General features: G+C 45.5%; 2 protein-coding genes across 14 annotated transcripts in view; one reads left to right on the top strand and one right to left on the bottom strand.

The window, feature by feature from the left end:
* LOC118506737 (dystrobrevin beta) overlaps window positions 1–16,614 on the top strand; it is a 37,226-nt gene extending 20,612 nt beyond the window's left edge. Inside the window, exons 2-12 of one of the 13 annotated variants that reach the window (XM_036044286.1) lie at window positions 5,497–5,702; window positions 5,850–6,149; window positions 6,240–6,882; window positions 6,955–7,081; window positions 7,152–7,515; window positions 7,587–7,772; window positions 8,420–8,497; window positions 8,560–8,649; window positions 13,753–13,796; window positions 13,867–14,017; window positions 14,079–16,614. In XM_036044286.1, coding sequence (XP_035900179.1) covers window positions 5,579–5,702; window positions 5,850–6,149; window positions 6,240–6,882; window positions 6,955–7,081; window positions 7,152–7,515; window positions 7,587–7,772; window positions 8,420–8,497; window positions 8,560–8,649; window positions 13,753–13,796; window positions 13,867–13,926 — 2,016 coding nt within the window. In that variant the 5' untranslated portion in view covers window positions 5,497–5,578 and the 3' untranslated portion in view covers window positions 13,927–14,017; window positions 14,079–16,614. The other 12 variants (XM_036044287.1, XM_036044291.1, XM_036044294.1 and 9 more) reach the window with 12 other exon arrangements.
* Window positions 16,615–16,699: 85 nt separating this feature from the next.
* On the bottom strand, window positions 16,700–17,814 carry LOC118506741 (translocon-associated protein subunit delta). The gene is made up of 2 exons (XM_036044300.1): window positions 17,397–17,814; window positions 16,700–17,323 (listed from the first exon to the last, which is right to left on the bottom strand). The coding sequence occupies exons 1-2, from the start codon at window positions 17,646–17,648 to the stop codon at window positions 17,063–17,065; spliced, it is 513 nt and encodes a 170-aa protein (XP_035900193.1). The 5' UTR covers window positions 17,649–17,814; the 3' UTR covers window positions 16,700–17,062.
* Window positions 17,815–17,877: the final 63 nt, after the last annotated feature.

The following is a 17,877-nucleotide window of genomic DNA, read 5'->3' on the forward strand; positions in this document are numbered from 1 at the left end:
TTATGTCATTGCAACATTGAACGAAAGGTGCATATTCGTCGACCTGAGCAACCAAAGCCACAACTAGACTCACCACAAACAAATCGGTTACGATATCTGTGCGACACACACACACACACTCCCATCAATCATTACCAATTAATTTGGTTTGTCATCGTAAAAAGTTCACCATCATCATCATCATCTCTGTCATCATCAGCAATTCGTCGTTCGTTCGGGTTCGGTTGCCACCGTGAAAGCTTTCAACTCCTCGTGAAAAACGTCTCATCCCCTTCAGCAGGGTGTGCAAAATTAAAATTTACGATCTATTCATTCCACGCCATTATGGTGGTTCGCATTTTCGGCACCGAAACGATTGAAAAGCGTTTGTCCTGATGAAAATACTTGCACCCTCTCCTCGGGGCTTGCCACAATATTTTCCCCAAGCAAAGCAACAATAATTGATGGAACGCCATTAGTACACCAGCCCGGTAAGTGTGGGGGAGAAGTGATGGAGATGGCGAGAAGGACAAATGTAATCATTTGATGGGCAAATTCCAACCACAGCTCGTAAAATCCCAACACATTTCGGTTACAGAGAGAGAGAGAGTGAAAGATAGTGGGAGTGTTCCTTGCGGTAAAGAAAAGAACATCTAAAAGCTTTTTTCTTCTTCTTTTCACCCCAAAATGGCGGGGATTCTTTTGAGTACTTTTCGCACGTTGCCGCGTTCCCTCTTTAAAATGGGGACCCCCTATAATGGTTGTTGTTAAGGTTCCGCACGGGTTCCTGCCATCGAGTGGTGTAATATGCACATGGCTGTAACCGTCAAGACTCGCTCTCTCCAACCAACCAACCCATTTTTCACCTCGTTCGGGCGCTTCACAATTTACACGTCTGCTCTGTCGTTACTGGCTAAGATCAATTTGACAGTTCTTTTATCATTGCTTGCGCCCATTTATTCATCCGGGTTGCTTGGCAGGCAATAGCAACCGGGGAAGCAACCAAAACAAAGAAGGATCTGCAGAACATTTGTAGCAGGCACGGTGATGAGTTCTCCTCTACAACTAGTCCCCATCAAGGCAGGCAATGATTAATCTGACGTTTAATTACAATCCGCGGCACAAACACATGACAGCGAGAGCAAATGGTTCTCCGGTTGAAAACAAACCCAGTCACCGGTCGGTTCGTGTTCGAAAAGTGTTGGAAAGAATTATGCACCACGAATGTGTAACTTCCGTTGTGGTGGTGTAATGGAAAGAAGATTCACGAGAAGAACAGTTGGTTAGTTTACATTACATTCCCCCTCACTGCTGTTGCCACTGTTGCTGTCCTGTTGTTTTATGACGCTTTTTTCCCTTGTAAAAATTTAATGGCTTTTGTTTTTCGTGCCAGTGATTTTCTTTCTGGGAGAAATACCTTTGGCCACAACAAACTCACATACACACAAGCACACTGGTTTGTTTAAGTCTACATACATATGTATGTACTTCAATCCCGGATCCCAATAAACGGCAAACCATCGACTGTGACTTGTTACTTACATTTTTGCCGACTGCAAGCAACATTCAATCGTTGACCCGGAATGAGATAAACAAACAAAGCAGCCAAGAAACACGAAAAGCGCACCGTTATCGTTTTCCATCCCATACGCGTATGTTGCACGTGGCCCCCGGGGCCGATGCTGCTTACAGTATTAACGAACCAACCGATCCGTACCGAGCCTGTCACAAGAGACATCGGTTTCTTTTGTGTTTCTCCCTTATGTGCACCTGTAGCTGCTGCTATCGAGCTTATCGATTCCACTCTATTTACACGTTCCGGTTCGTTTGATCTGGCATACATTGTATCGAATGGGTGATGTTTATGCAAAAACAAAGCTTATTTGTGTGACTCTGTTCCTGTGGGGTGACGTATATCAATCAAATGGCAAGGTTAAAGGAATGTTTTCTATACCAACTACTGACTCCTGTTGACTTACACTAGTCTGCAGACGATTGATGTTATCTCGGGCATCACCCTTCCGAAGCATTATTATCTGGGTCTACAGGACACAAATGGGACTACCAGCGATTTGAAGGTCGAGATATTTTTATCACACAATCTCGATCGAATTCTGAACTGTGTTTCCCCAAGTGAACAGACAACCCTTGGGTGTGGTGTAAATCGGAAGGCAACAGAGAGGGAAAGAGTAGTACAAGAGGTCCTCCTAACAGAATAGAAACAGTTCTTAAGGACACTCCACCGGAACTTGATAATGTAAACTTCCCATCAGCAAAACACTGTACCGAGAACCATCATCACCCAACGAAACTGATTGGGAAACGAGGTACTGTCAGGACAACGTGAGTTCACTCCACCATCCCGGTCCAGGCAGTTGACCTAAATCGAAAGCAATCTCGTGCGCCCTGAACGAAGGGAACGTAGTAACGCTGAACTTCTACGCACACCAACTCGACTCAGGAACGAGGTCGGTGTGTGTTTGGCCGAGCTCTATCGGCACAGGTTGGTTATCTGATGATGGAAAGATTAATTGAGCGTTCGTTACAAATTGATGATGGCCAATTCCTGGGCCCCCCAAGGGTCAAATGGCGTGACTGTTAACGAAAATGCTGCGGACACTGCGGGAGATGACAGGTTTTCATTTCCTTCGGTCGCATCCGGTTGTGCTGTTCGCGGTTTGGGAGTTGACGAGGGAGTTCGTTTTAGTACAGTTTTTGCTGTACGAAAAATGTTGGAATATTGCTTGATAAGAATGTTTCATAAATGTGTTCTAAGTGTAAGGAATAACTCTTCAAATCTGCTTGCCTTTTTTCCGAAAACTGTCAGCGGAATGCTCATTACGGCGCATCTGTTGCTAATCGTCTCGTTTTCCCAGATTTTTTTTTTGATATCACATTCCACACAGTAGGCCGGAGTCTTCTAGCCGAAAATGGAAATGCTTTCCATGGAAATCGTGTTCGCGTGAAAAGCGCGCTCGCATTCCAGATGTGATCTCCTTGGCAACCCAAGAGGTGTGTGCGTGACAGTGCAATGGATTACTTTGACTGCTTGTTTGACTATGAAAACTCTCCCGTAAAGGGGCTGGTGGGGTGAACGGGGAAAAGCTTTCCTAGAAGAAGAAAGCCCACCAAGCGACTACCACGTGGAAAAACGAGCTTTGCGAAACCCATCGCCACTCCGATGGGATTAAAACACTGACATCAGCGGAAGGAAAATGGTCGAAAAATGGGACGAAAATCTAAACAAATGGTGTAAACGTGACAAAACTTTTACGGGTCTGATTGCAGGGGGATTTAAAACAAAACTCTCGGCACAGTTTGTTGGCTGTGGACAACGACGGTATACAAAGGACCAGGAAAGGGCCGAATCACCACCACCAAAAAGGAAAACGCGATTGTTAAACGTTTAAACGAGACACTGCTTGCTAAACCTGGCCATTTAACGTAAAATGATCCGGGGAGGAGTACCACACTGCTATGACCCCCTTAATTGACCTTATCGAGGTTGGAGATGGAAAGCTGGAAAGGTGATAAGCGCTGGAAAATGCTCGACAATGAACACGGTAAAAGAAAACGCAAACAAATATGCTTTTCTGCCTTAAGGGAAGTCGTGCTAAACACGCTTCGTTCGTAAAGCAGTAAACGAAAACGCGAAGCAAAGATCGGTGTGCTGTTTGCACTGGAAGCACGTGGGAGGATCTTAACCAACTCTTCAAATAGCCTCCAAGCAACAGAGCGGGTGAGACACGGCGCTACACGAACAGCGCCGAAAAGTAAACTGACTGTCTCATTGTCGCGTGGTTTTGTCCAAAAAGAAATCATCAAAAAAAGCTTATAAAAACATTTTCCTTCCACTTAATTTCCACTCTCTCTCTCTCTCTCTCTCTCTCTCTCTCTCTCTCTCTCTATCTTCCCAGCTGCGTGAATATGTCTGTTTGTGATTAGAATTCGGATAAACCCGGTTGCCTTCCTTCCCAGGCGGCTATCGTCATCATCACGTCCCCGGGCTTAATTCGAATGTCGCGTGACATTTTCCGCCAAACGATTGTTTTCACCTTCCGCCCTACTTTCCCCCTACAAGCTTATTTTATTACACCTCCAATTGTTGTAATTGGATGGGTCTATTTTTCCACGGGTTTTCCACATTTTAACAACAGCATGCCGAAGCTGCTTCGTTTCGTTTCGTGCAGATGTTTTTTTCTGTTCCACCGTGGTAAATTCTTCGGCAAACAACAATGACCTGACTGGCGGCTGTCAGTACTTTCGATTCTATCGCCACGAAACCGGTCCGTTTTCTTTTCGGGTCCTTTCGTTCGGACCGATAAAAGGAAAGTAATCGCTAGCCAGTATCGATAGAATGGTGCGATATTAGATGGATGAAGCAAAATGGAAATGGATTCGGTAATGTTATAAAGCACATCTTTTCACGGATGGGATGGCTGAATCGAGAGAGAGCGAGAGAGATAGGGCAGTAGAATCTTCATGACAAAGGCAATCGAACCTAGAAAAATAAACAATTTCAAGTGAATGCTGTAAGTGGGTTGAAAATGTGTTTTATCAATGTTTTTTTTATCAGCAAATCTAAACAGACGAATAATGTTTGAAACACTTAAGCGCACGGGCGGTCCTCTTTAACCAGCTACTAGGCGCCTCCATCGAATCTGTTCTCAGCACTTTCACCATCAATGTTTGTGCGTTTCGCACTCATTGTACGTTTCATTTGTATTAGTTTCGCCATTTAAATTTTACTTTTAAGATTTTAAAACCAGATTTACGAGGAGAGTAACAAATGAGATATGATAGGAAAACTCACCCAAAAATCGCTTGCGGGTTTCGGCATGGAAAATACCCAAAATTGCTGAGTTTCTTAGAATCCTGCTCGTAATGGTTATATTTAAAGTTCACGGATTCATCTTTTTTTTTCCTCCAGTTCACAAACTTAACTTTGACATTATACGTACGCACACATCGCGATCGCCTCCGTAGGTCGTCTTGCCTGGCTGGGACCCACTCAGCTCTGGATGGGGGGTGATTCTTCTGTAATCTGCCAATTAATTTTATACCTCTACATGAAAATGAACATTCCGCCCCGGTAGGTTGGTTGCTAATTTCGTGAGAAAATGAGTCAAGCGATTTGCGAGAAGCCGGAAACTTTCCGCACACAAAAGCCGGAAAAGTCGGATCAATTTTGATGAGCGTCGACCTCAGCTGCCATGTATGCCGCCTTTTGCAGCTTTCAACTTTTGGCTTGTACGAGAGCAATGATAACAATTTACTGTAGCGAAAAGTTTCTAATCACGGCCGGAAAATTACTACTTACTGGGCGAATGAGTTGAAATTCCGGCTCGGTTCGGGCTGATAACAATGTAAAAGAGGGCATCAGAGATTGTTAATCTATTAGGGGTGTAGATTGCTTATATTATTGCTATCCCAAAACCGTGAATAGTTTTAAACATGTGGACATTCAGCAATTTTTAAGACTAATTCTTTGTTTGCCTTGTTGTTTTATCTTTGCAGGCACACCTTCAACTGAAAACCGTGTCCTTTTCCATCACATCTTTCCAATCATCCTGCCACACGATCCAGCAAACAAACAAACATGGAACCGATGGAAGCCAGGGTGGCAATGCTGCAGGACCTCAAGATCCAATCGTTTGACACGATTCGCTTCGCTTCCTATCGCACAGCGTGCAAGCTGCGATACGTACAGAAATCGACCAACCGTAAGTAAGGCACCTTGGGAAGAGAGAGAGAGAGAGAGAGAGTTGAGTGCCCGACAGTTCCCAACAGCAGTTCCCGGCAGTTGCTAATATCCTAATTGATTTCTGTTTCTTATTTCCGTCCGCCTCTCCTTCCGATCCGGGGCGCAGTGCACTTGGTCGACATCTGGAACGTAATAGAGGCATTCCGTGAAAATGGACTGAACACACTCGAGCCCCAGAACGAGGTCAGCGTGAGCCGGCTCGAAACGCTCGTCTCGTCGCTGTATCACAATCTAAACAAGCGGCTGCCACCGACCCAGCAGGTGCACGTCGATTCGAAGGCAAGCTTGCTGCTGAACTGGCTGCTGGCCGCTTACTCCGGCGACAACTCGGGCAAGATACGTGTGTTTTCGATCAAGGTGGCACTTGCGATCATGTGCGCCGGCAAGATGGTCGATAAATTGCGATGTAAGTCTACGACGAGCACACGACGATTCCCAACATCGACCGGTATTGATTTACATCCTTTTCTTTTTGTTTCTTCCCCCGGTCTGCTAGATATCTTCTCGCAAATCTCCGACGGTGCTGGCCAGCTAATACACTGGAAATTGGGCGATTTCCTGCGCGAAGTGCTTGCGCTTCCGGCAGCCGTCTTCGAGTCGCCCACCTTCTTCTACAAAGAGGGTCTCGAGTCGGAAATCTTCCCGGTGGAGAACAAAATCACGGTAAACGATTTCATGGCCGGCTTCATGACCGAACCGGGACCGGCCTGTCTCGTGTGGATGCCGCTGCTGCACCGGCTCGCTACCGTCGAATCTGTCGTGCACCCGACCGTGTGTTCGGTGTGTATGCGGGAAAACTTTACCGGTTTCCGTTACCGTTGCCAACGTTGCCATGGGTATCAGCTGTGCCAGGACTGTTTCTGGCAGGGGCGCGTATCGCTGAACCACCAGAACGATCACGAGGTGAAGGAGTACTCGAGCTACAAAAGCCCCAGCAAACAGATTGGCCATTCGCTGCGCAAAAGTTTCCGCTGCGTGCCGGACAAACAGATCCAGGCCCTGCCCCGGTTTCCCGAGCAGCCCGAGAAAACGCTCAACCTATCGCACATTGTCCCGCCGTCACCGTTGCCGTCACACAACGGATTCCCTGACGGGGGTATACCGGGGCTGTACGATCGCAGCAGTACACTGGACTCGCGGTAAGGAGATGGGTGGGAGGAGGGTTGGTGGCGGGGATGAGCAGTTTAATAAAACGCTTTCCCTTCATCCAGGGCAACCGGATTATCGCTCGACAGTAACGGTACGTCCGGAACGCGTGGTGGAGCCGTTAATTCCAACGATGAGGAGCACAGACTGATCGCGCGATACGCAGCACGCCTAGCACAGGAATCACGGACGGTACTTGCCCATTATGCACGACTGTTATTAACACACGCTTTAAGTCACCTTTTCTTTATCATCAACGCAGCCCGGTGGATCCGCGCCCGATCCGGTGCAGATAGGGCTGGACAGCTCACGGGCCCAGCGTGAACTGATCATGCAGCTCGAATCGAAGAACAAGGAGATAATGCGCGAAATTCAGAAACTACGCCGCCAGCAGGAAGCGGAACAGGTCGCACCGGAAAGTCCGGCCCTGATGAACGAGCTGCGCGCCCTTCGCCAGCGGAAGGGCGAGCTGGAGGGCCATCTGGGAGCGTTGCAGGATTCGCGGCGCCAGCTAATGGCACAGCTCGAGGGTCTCATGCGGATGCTTAAAAACCATCAAACGCAGAGCCCCCGGTCGACGCCCAACTCTAGTCCACGGTCGGGTAAAAGCCCACCGATACCGCAGGGTACGTCGCGTTGTTTTTTTTTTCATTCTCTCGCGTTGTTGGCCAACTAATTGCCAACTCTCGCGTTGCAGGACCACCGATGCCAAACCAAGGTTCACGGCAGGGACCGATGAACCCCGGCGGTTCCGGAATGCCACCCAATGTACCACCCGGTATGCTTCCGCCCGGTGTTGGTGGAATGCACGGGCAGGATCCGCACATGGGTCCCGGAGGCGGTGGTATGGATATGCGGGGATACGCACCAAATGGAAACAACAGTGAGTAGCGCCTTCTGTGTGTGCGTGTGTGTGTTAGACTGTGATATTCTCTCTCCACTTCGCTAATCACTCCCATTTCCTCTTTCCTGTCCCATCAAATAAGCCCAAAGCATTGTACTGTGAGCTCATGAAGTTTACCCTAACGACATTTAATCATCAAAAAGCAAAGCAAAGCTTCAGGCTGCTTCATCCAGAGTTGCTAATTCTGTTCTGTTTGCTCGTTGTTTGCGTCTCTGTACCGTTTCTGTGATTGCATATCGGCGCTTGTGCGTCTCTCATCCAGGCATAAAACGTTTGTTTCAACGCGCTTAAACTAGAACAAATTAATTTCACTTTCTAATCGGTGTCGGACATTTGATTTTAACCAGCTAATCAGATTTTCAGTTGTCGCTTCATTCGATAGTCATTTTTCGGTTTTGACCCATACTTCCAGTACACACTCATCTAGCTATTAATCTCCTATTGTTTTGCTTCTTTTTCAACCGATTTTGGGTTGTGTCTCGCCTCATATATGTGTGTTCATGTGTTTTGCATCCCATCATCATCATCATCATCATGATCATCGTCATCGGTGTGTTTTCGCTGTTTTGAAGAACATTTCGATCCGCTTTTCGAATTATTACGCTTCCCATAGCCCATATTCACAGATAATGGTAGCATTAATAATGGTGGTGGTGGTGGTCCGCTTGGCTCGAGAACGAACGTCGCCGCCGCTGCCGCTGCCGGTGGTTGTTGTTGTTTAAATATTATAGAGATTTTGGACCACTTGGGTCTCTTTCGTCTCTAGCTGCCGGTGGTGGTGGCCGGTCGGATCTGCACTATGCGGCCGATTCCGTTTCCACCGCGATGTCCTCGCTGGTGCGCGAGCTTAACTCAGGTACCGCACACAAGACTCTCCTCGTCCTGAACGGATCCGCACTCGCTTTCACTTCTCACTCACTGTTCTCACACTCTTCCTTAATCGCATTTGCTCTCTCTCTCTCTCTTTCTCACTCACGCACCACTTCTCAATGTCTGTCTGCTCTGTTCCATCGATCCACCACAGCCAGTCCCAGAACTGCTGCACCACCCAGCGTGTGTTGTTTGGCCAATTAGTCACATAGTTTCGTTACTTCCATCAACTGCAATCGAAGCCCGATTGCAGTCATCGCTTTCGATCGCCTTTTTGTTACGATGTGTGTTGTGTGTTTGCGTGTCCCCAAAGGGACTTTTCAAACTATTTTATCTTCCGGTGTTTTACTACACTTTCTGTGCCTTCTTCTCTATGTTATTATTTTCGCCATCGTAATTCTTGATCTTCTCCTAACTCTTCATGTTTCTCTCAATGTTTTTACCATTTTCTCTATTGCTCACTCTACAACCTTCTGTCTGTTTGTTGGTGTATATGTACTTTTACACGTGTCCATGGGCGACTTATGCGATCGATGCCTCGAACCAAACCAACTCTCGCCAAACAGTTGAATACTTAAGGGCCGGCCGGGGTGGTCACGCGCTAATCAACCAAACGCTATAGGGGTTTAGCTTGACTAGCTTCACGTACATTACAAACCTTCCTGGTCTGGATGTGTTATGTGCTTCCGTAGCATACGATTTCGGCTCTGTGTCATCATTGTTTTAATGTTACCGCTGCGCTGTTTCCATTTCTTTGTTACTGTCTGCATTATCAAGTAGTGACTAATGACTGATTGTTCCGTAGAGGCGCTATGTACTGGTCATCTCGCGAGCCCGTCGATGTGTGCGCTATACGTATGTGTGTGTTTGTGTTTTTTTGCTCTTGTGGCAGCGCATTTACTCTTCAAACAATCAAATTTCATCCAAAACCAAACAAAAACACAGTATCAGATCGCTTCCACCATTACTTACTCTGTCCCCCTAAATGGATCGCCGACCATCGACGATTGGATCGTGTGGTGGTCATGTTTTCTGTTCGAATGCACTTCCAAACAACAATCCATCCATTGGTTTTCTAGGTTCATCCCCACCGGAATCGACGTTCCTGAAGGAGCGCAGAGTTTAGTGTGTCTGTGTGTGCATACTTTAGAGAGAGAGAGGGAAAATAAACCACATTTCCAAAACCGGTGGCCCAAACCTGATTCTCTCCCACCGAAAAAAGCCGACCACCGGGCAAACGACAGGCAGGCAACGTGTTAGAGGTTAATCGCCCACCCTCTCCGCTCGAAAAGGAGGAAAAGGAGTCGAAAGCTTCCTAGCAGTTCAAACACAAAAACGAATCTTCCATCGATAAAAGACATACAAGGACACACATGGTTGCAAAAAGACAAACAAAAAAGGATAATAAATGTAATATCACGTCCACAGAACAGAACAGATATTCTCAGATCGATATGATGTGGTTGCTTCTTCAAACACAATGCTCAAACTCGCCCCAATTCAAAACTCTTCTCTACCCAGACACACTTTACCCCACCGCACTTCATCGTTAGCCACGGAAATCTTCTTCTTTTCGCTATTTTTGCAATTGCTAAAGGATTAAAAAAAAAAACCCGGCGTCATTCCCCGACTTGTACTCTCCTCTGTCCCGCGGACGAGAGGGAGCAAAGTAAAATGTGTGCAGTTTTTTGTTTTGGTTTTTGACCTTAAGTTGCTGATTTTTGGTAAGCGTTAAGTAGAATTTTAATTTTGTTCCCGATATACGCCGACACCAATTAAAGAAGGAAACACCAAAAGATGAACCCCTTTTTTGCCATTACTTTTTTGATGCAATTACAATAATTTACAAAACAAATGTGCAACATTTTTTTGCTACAAACTACTAGCATCGCTCACGGTGATACCCTTTTGCTTTGTTTGAAATGCCGATTCCTTTATCCTTCCGTTCATCATAATCTACACAGCAGTAACGCTTTGCATTAAAAAATTGATTTAAAATAGGCTTTAATTTCAATGGCGATGAAAATAAAGCTTCGACGGATAATGTAATGAACTGAATTTGGCTCGAATCAACTGGTACCAGCAGATCATTTCTTTTTGAGCCTTATCTTTTAAATGATCGAAACAGTTCCTCTGATAAAGGTTTGCTCTAATCTTCTCTAATTTAATAAAAATCTAATGATAGTTGATGAGATCAGTAAGGAGAAAAATTCCAAATAATTTCTATCTTATCTAGAAGAATATACGGCCGGCCCTCTTCTTCTTCTGCTTTTTTGGTCTGACGACCTCAGAGGTTATGCCAGCCTTCCTAGTCTTATTGATACCGCATAGTTGGACAGTCCATCCTCACTATGAGGGTACGGCCCAAAATGGGATTTGAACCCCGGTCCTGCCGTTTGAATAAGGTCCCAAAGATCCGAAGCCTCTATAAATAAACGATAACAAAAAAACATCATATAAAACCACATGTTGTTGAGAAGATCGCTGGGATACAAGAGCTTTGCACAAAAAAGCCCCCTATAAACCAGTCTGTTTTTTAATGCTCACGTTACTGTACACAAATCCACACAGTTTTCAAAACAAACCCCAATTTTTCCAATGCCGTTGGGCTCGAAAAAACATACATACCCACACACAAAAACCACAATATAACAACCCAAAACACGCATGATCGATCTTAAAACGATGATCGGTTTTTTTTCTTCGATCGTTTACTTTCTTACACGCATGCCTCTGCCAAACACACACGCTCGAAACAACAACGCTCACAACACAACGACAACAATGGCAAACTGCCTGCCTTCACACGCTCGCAACAACGAAATTTGGTGAAATTGTGTAACAAATGAAACGAAACACTTCAACCCACCCACCCAACAACCCACCTACACCACCCACACCGATTGGCAACTGGTTCTTTACACCTATCCCGATAAAAAACAAACACCGATACACAAACACTGTGATGCCGCTGCTAATTGCGACCAAAATTCTAATGCAAACAAAACCCCTGTCCTACCGCTACCTAACAAACAATCAACAACCAACTACATCCCGCACGCATAACGTTACTGCGTTACCTACTTATCTTGCCCTACCGTCCCCGGGGGCCGGGTTGACACGGGAAATCTCCAGTTTTCTATGCACACTACGAAGGACATCTTCCGCCCGGCGTCGTACATAAGCCGCCGATGCGCTACTTTTCAGAGGGATCCGACGATGACAGTATCGCTTCGTCGCAGCACACGATGCGCCATTCGCTAGGTAAGCATACACACCGGACACGGACATTCGAAACTCGCTCTTTCCACACACACACACACACACACACGCACACACACGATCGCAGGAACGTGAAGTAGCTAAACACCGGTGCACGGAATGGTGAGCAGCAGCAGCACGGCTGGCCCATTCGCTTGCCGGCCATCGCTGCGACCATGAACGATCGATCGGTCGATCGATTTACAAATGAAGCGCCTCGGCAACGATGCGGTGCAGCAAAACAGTGATCCGTGATCGTCCTGTTTTCCCCATCGCTTGTTTGTGTTGGTGGTTTGTGTTTTGTGTGCGCACCTGTTGGCGTCACTCCAACAGTGTCCGGTTTTTGTTGTTGTGTTGTGTTTTTTGAACATTTTTTTTCCTCCTAACGTTTCACCCGTTTTGTTGTAGTGTGTTTGAATGGAATGATACGAGCACCAATGCAGAGCACATGTTTCACACCAATGTTCTAATGTGTCACGTGTAGGTAATATTAATGATGCAACAGCACCACGTACGTACGTTAATCGTTCTACCTGTACTACCACCACCAAGGCAACACGTTCGAGATCCGTTCGAAAGCCTCCGCCGGCGACACGCGCAATCCTTGTAATGTAGCAAGCGAACAAAGGGTGTGCGGTTGTATCATCCGCACTGGTAGTAGTCATCATAGTGCTTTAATGTAGAGCACACCAACAAATGATGGGGAATGAGGAAAATGTAATAGTGCCAAAAAAGTATTCGCAGTATTTTTCTCTAACGGTTGAGGTTGGGGCGTAACAGGGTTTGGGGAAAACAGGATACGGAAATCCTATTATTTCCGCTCTACAACTTCCAGGGGTCTACTATGAAAGGCTTGCTTGACTTAATTGGAGCTTAATTAGAGTAGGGAAACACAGATGTAAAAGTCTCTATCAAGAAGGGATTTGGGGCATCCGTGGACAACAAGGTCTCTATAAACGCTGAGACGACTAGGCCTCTTCAACTACGAGGACTTATGGTAGCTGAAGCCCCCCCGGACTACACGATAGAAGGCATCTTTGGCTTCAAAGTTTCTTGTAAGATAAGGCTAGAATAACGAAGACCCTTCGATCACGATGGTAGGTCTCTTAGGTAGCTGAAACTAGGACAATGTGCTTCTCCGAACTACGAGGTCTCTTGCTACATAGGACTTGGAAGACAAAGGAGGTAACTGACTAGTATCAAATGATTGAATAAACGGAGCCTGTCCTGGTAATTCTAGTATCCTCACAGAGTCCTGATAAGAGCTCAGTCGAATAATTTTTGAAGATATTAGCAACTATAATGAAATATTTGATAATTAGAAGCCATCTCGTCTACCAAGAACACTTAACCTAGGCATAAATGATTCGCTAAGAAACTTAAGGCAGCTGGAACATTAGGGAGACTTTATTCTACGTGATCTGTGAAGTTATTTGTGAGCTAATCGTTAGGCTTATTACTTTACAAATGTCTATTAAGCCCCAACTCAGCCATTTAGAGCAAAATATGCTGCTAAACGAATACTTCTTTGGACTCACCTGTAATTTATGCACTTGCACTAACAACGTGGCAACATTCAGTCGAAACTATTAAGAACCTAATACAAGTGTGTGTGTAACGAACAGCAACTCGAAACGAACCCGTGCCGTGTTTCTTCCTCCTTTGATAAACGTCTGAATGTCTCATTTTCGTCTCCTGTTCTGCACCTTGTTTTTCAAACTTCTTTCATTTGTGGCATGTTTTCTGCGGTGACTACAAGGTGAAATCCACTCTTATAATGCTACTTAGTACCTCTGGTTTTTTTTTTTTTTTGTCAACTTCCTTACAGACTTTGACGAGATGCACATGACCACGCACGAGTGGAGCGAAAAGGTGCGTGAAGATGGTCCGTGAAAATGGTAGAAAAATACATCATATTCCTTTTCCCTCTTTTTTTCCCCAGGATAATACTCAATGGCAGGAACAGTTTGCTGCCTGGAGCTTAAATTCGCAAAACCAGTGAACCACCGGACAGCAGTGCAATACTTAAACCCAGTGCAACAAACAAAAAAAAAAAACCCGCAACCTCTCTAGCTTCAAGCAAATGCAAGCAGGTGGGCAAACCGGTCGCCCCCCATTACGCACGACATCCTCTTAACGTTGTATTACGTTTAGTGTATCACTAAGGAACACATTGCAAGATGGGACTGACGCTTACGATCCCGGTGTATTACGATCGCCACCGTGTTGAAATGGTCCTGCAAAAGGGCAGCAGCAGGATCTCTTGTTTCTATCTGTTATCGATAACCTATTTTTACCTAACATTTTAAGCAAAGCGTCACACGAGAAAGCGTACAAAGAAAGGAAAAACGATTCGTTTAAAGCAACAATGCAATACGAGCGGCAATATTCACTCATTCCAAGCACCGCGTGTCAACGACGATTTCGCAACCAATTAACGTAGGGAAATGGATTAGTTCGTTAGGATTTTTTTATTTTATCATTGTGTTGTGAGCAGCTCTGCAAGATTTGCAACAGTCATATTCTCTCTTGCCAGAAATACGAAAAAATGGGATTTCATTTTCAACTTCAGTTTTATCACTTCATAGTGAAGTCTTCCATATGATTTTGCTTTACCCTTTTTGTGTTCCCAGAGTCGTGCTAGATGTGTTAAATTAATTTTATGTACGTTTGTTTCGCAACGCTGTTGTGTTGCGCCCGTGGATGATTTTAATAAAACATTTTTTCTTCTGTTAGTACTATCTTGCGTTTTATCATTTTTTTAGAAACTTTTTTACACTAAACCCTCCTTTGTATCCGCCACACCCGGTCCGATGATCGTGTTATCACTGAGGACTGTTTCGCCCTTTTTCAAACCAGCAATGCGCGGATTGCCGACCATCGGTGGGGCTGTTTTAATAGTTTAAATTCTCCTCACAGCAGGCGACAGCATCACGTTAGCTGAACCGTACTAGCTTAAGCCAATCATCCTTATCTCGTGTAGTAAAACTTCGTTCCGAACATTAAATCTCCTACAGTCAGAGGGTGGTCAACGGAGGACTAATCGAAGGGCTATTAGACTGGAAGAAATCAATCAAATTCATAAGCTTCTTCTCTACTGTGTAAATAAAGCAATTCGATCGAGAAGTGAGCATATTGGAACAGATTGAAAAATATCTAAAAATCGTACGAAAAAAAAACCCCACATACACACACCCTAGTAAATGATCATCGATAGAATAATCAATGCGTGGTGGTGTGTTCCAGTTTAGAGAAAGGCAGATAAAATCACAAAAAAAATCATTAAATCAAATTAACTCAAACCTTTAAGCATTTCCCACGCATTTGTCCAAAGGAATTAAAGAGAACACAAATCGCGGTGGTAGTCGAAAACGGAAGAAAGTCTTTACGCTACACCCCTACACCATAGAATCTTACTTCCCATCTCATCGATAATATCGCATATCGCTTATTTGTATGAAAGATGCAGTGCAGTGCTTCAAACGAAACTGCGGAACAATCTTGAAATTGAACAATTGCTCCGCTTAAGGGAACATTTACTAAAAATAAAACAGTAAAAGAATTTTACTAGCGCCAAATCGGGACTACCCCCATGGCCGGATGGGACGGATTAAAGAGATGCTACGGGCTTGGTAGTTCAGTATCATTTTCATTACATTAGACCAATTGTTCGACTTCCATGTGTCCCCCGATATCCGTTTGAAGTACTGTATTGTTGAAGAAAATATTTGAATTAAAAATCGAAGACAGAAAACGCTCCGATCTCGTCGACAACCGGAGTGGCGTTGGTGAATACTAATATACCAGTAGCTAGCAAACAACACAGTAACACAGTACCGAATTCGATTTACTTCTTCAATTGCACTAACCAACGGAACTGTGCAAAAAAAAGGGGGGTGGTGGCCATATGACTTCTTGTCTGCTGCTTTTACTTTGTTGGAAGCGTATTTGCAGTGCAGTTGATATTATCCTCTTATCCCAAACCCCTGTTTCGACCCTTAAAAGAAAATCGCAGTACCGTGTTTGCAGCTCGATTGAGATGATTAATCCAACGTGCGGCCATACAAATATACTAAACCTAAGCTCGGAGTAATAGAATTTGTTTGACGAAACGTTACACATGTAAGTAGTAGCCCACAAACAAGCGGTGACGGTTCCATCATCTAAACCAACCATACTCCGGTCTATAACAATACGGTGTAGATAGACAAACGGTTTTAAAACAGGTTCCGTGCCAGGTCGGGAGGGCAAATTATAGTCAAATATACAATCGCAGGCTTATTCCGATGTAGAATTAACCTATCGAGAAAAAATAAAACTCAACAAACTCAGTTTCAAGTCGAAAAACCCGCGAGTGGTTTCCGAGACCGAGAGTGAGTGAGTGAGAGAGAGAGAGAAGAACCCCGTTTAGGGAAATCGATCCTGTACACTGGTGCACACGCCCGGTGCCGAGCAGCTGTTCGAGAGTTTAACTTCTTAGAATTATCATTACCCGTAACAAAGCGTTACATTATTGATTCACGAAACCCGGGGAAAACCCCAAAGGTAGGAAGAAGGAAAAGGAGCTGGAAATTTGCTTGCAAACCGGGGAAAACTGTGTCGAGCGGAAATGAACCAGCGCCTATGTTTGGCGCATTTCACTGTTACGAATAAAACATACAAGACTAAAGGACTATAATACAGCTACTTACCCGGGTGGATGATGTTTTTCTTTTGCCGATGATTTCGTGTGATATTCACAAACATTTTTCTGCTTCGTACTCTCTACTGCAGCGTTTTCATGTTCCGGTTCCGACGGCCACACCAACCGATCTCTTCTTCTTCTTTTATTCACTGTAGGTAATCATGATTCAGTCTCCAACGAAATGAAAGTACCAGCTAGCTGTGAACGGTTCCGTCGAATCGGAAATAGTTGTGCCTCGTTTTTCCCTCCCGTTCCGGTGAGGGATGCTTTCACTCTCTCTCTCTCTCTCTCTCTCTCTCTATGATGGATGCCGTCTAGTGCATTTCGCACATTTAAAACATGTGTGTTGAGGCTGGGTATTTTGCTGCCGAGAGGCTACGGACGAGCGGATGAAATGCGATGAAAACCTAGAAACAAAGCGCGAACCAAACTTGCGGTAGCGTTCACGTCCCGCTTACGCCATCAGCTTGGACCGTGTCGTGAATGCAACGTATGCCACGAATCCAACCAAACCGGTGGCGAGAATCTCCGAGTTAACCCACGGTCCCTTGTACGCGCCGGGGAAGCTAACGGTGACGGCCGTGAGGGGTTTCACCGACTGGATGTCCTCGCCGGCACGCTGAGCCTTGCGCACAGCGGCGTACGACTCTTCGTCGAACAGACGGACGGCGTACGATCCGCTGCTAGCCTTCTTGATTTCTTCATTCCAGCTGACCTGCAACAAGCACACCGTTTATCGCAACATTAGCCAACGGAGCGGAAGTTGTTTGGTGATGGTGCTTTCTTACCTGGTACTTGTTTTCACCGATGCGCACAACCGGGGCCAACTTGCCGAGAACCTCCGCGAACAGGGGCGACTTTTCGGCTCCGGCGTTCGAACACTTCAGCGTGAACTCCGTCACAAACCCAATCTGGCTCACGATCGTAGCATCCGTGGTGGAGTAAAAGTTGGTTTTCACCTCCGGGTTTGTGCAGGTGCTGGCGGCAGCGAAACCCAACGCACAGCACAACGCAACCGATGCTAGCACGAACTTGACCATTGTTGATGGTGGTTTATTTGTATGCTACGTACGATTCGAAAACGAGAAATGTACTGAAACTGCTGCGCGCGGCTCCCGGCGGACTGGCAAAAGATACGGTTTGTTGTTCGCTACGACACCATCCACGTCGATTGGTGTTCAGCCACGTCAAACGCAGCTGTCATAAACAAACCGGGCACGCTGTCAAAGTGACAGCGGTAAATAAAGCGATTTTGGCGAAAATATCGAC

Source organism: Anopheles stephensi, chromosome 2 (genome assembly GCF_013141755.1).
Source record: "Anopheles stephensi strain Indian chromosome 2, UCI_ANSTEP_V1.0, whole genome shotgun sequence".
Taxonomy (NCBI): Eukaryota; Metazoa; Arthropoda; class Insecta; order Diptera; family Culicidae; genus Anopheles; species Anopheles stephensi.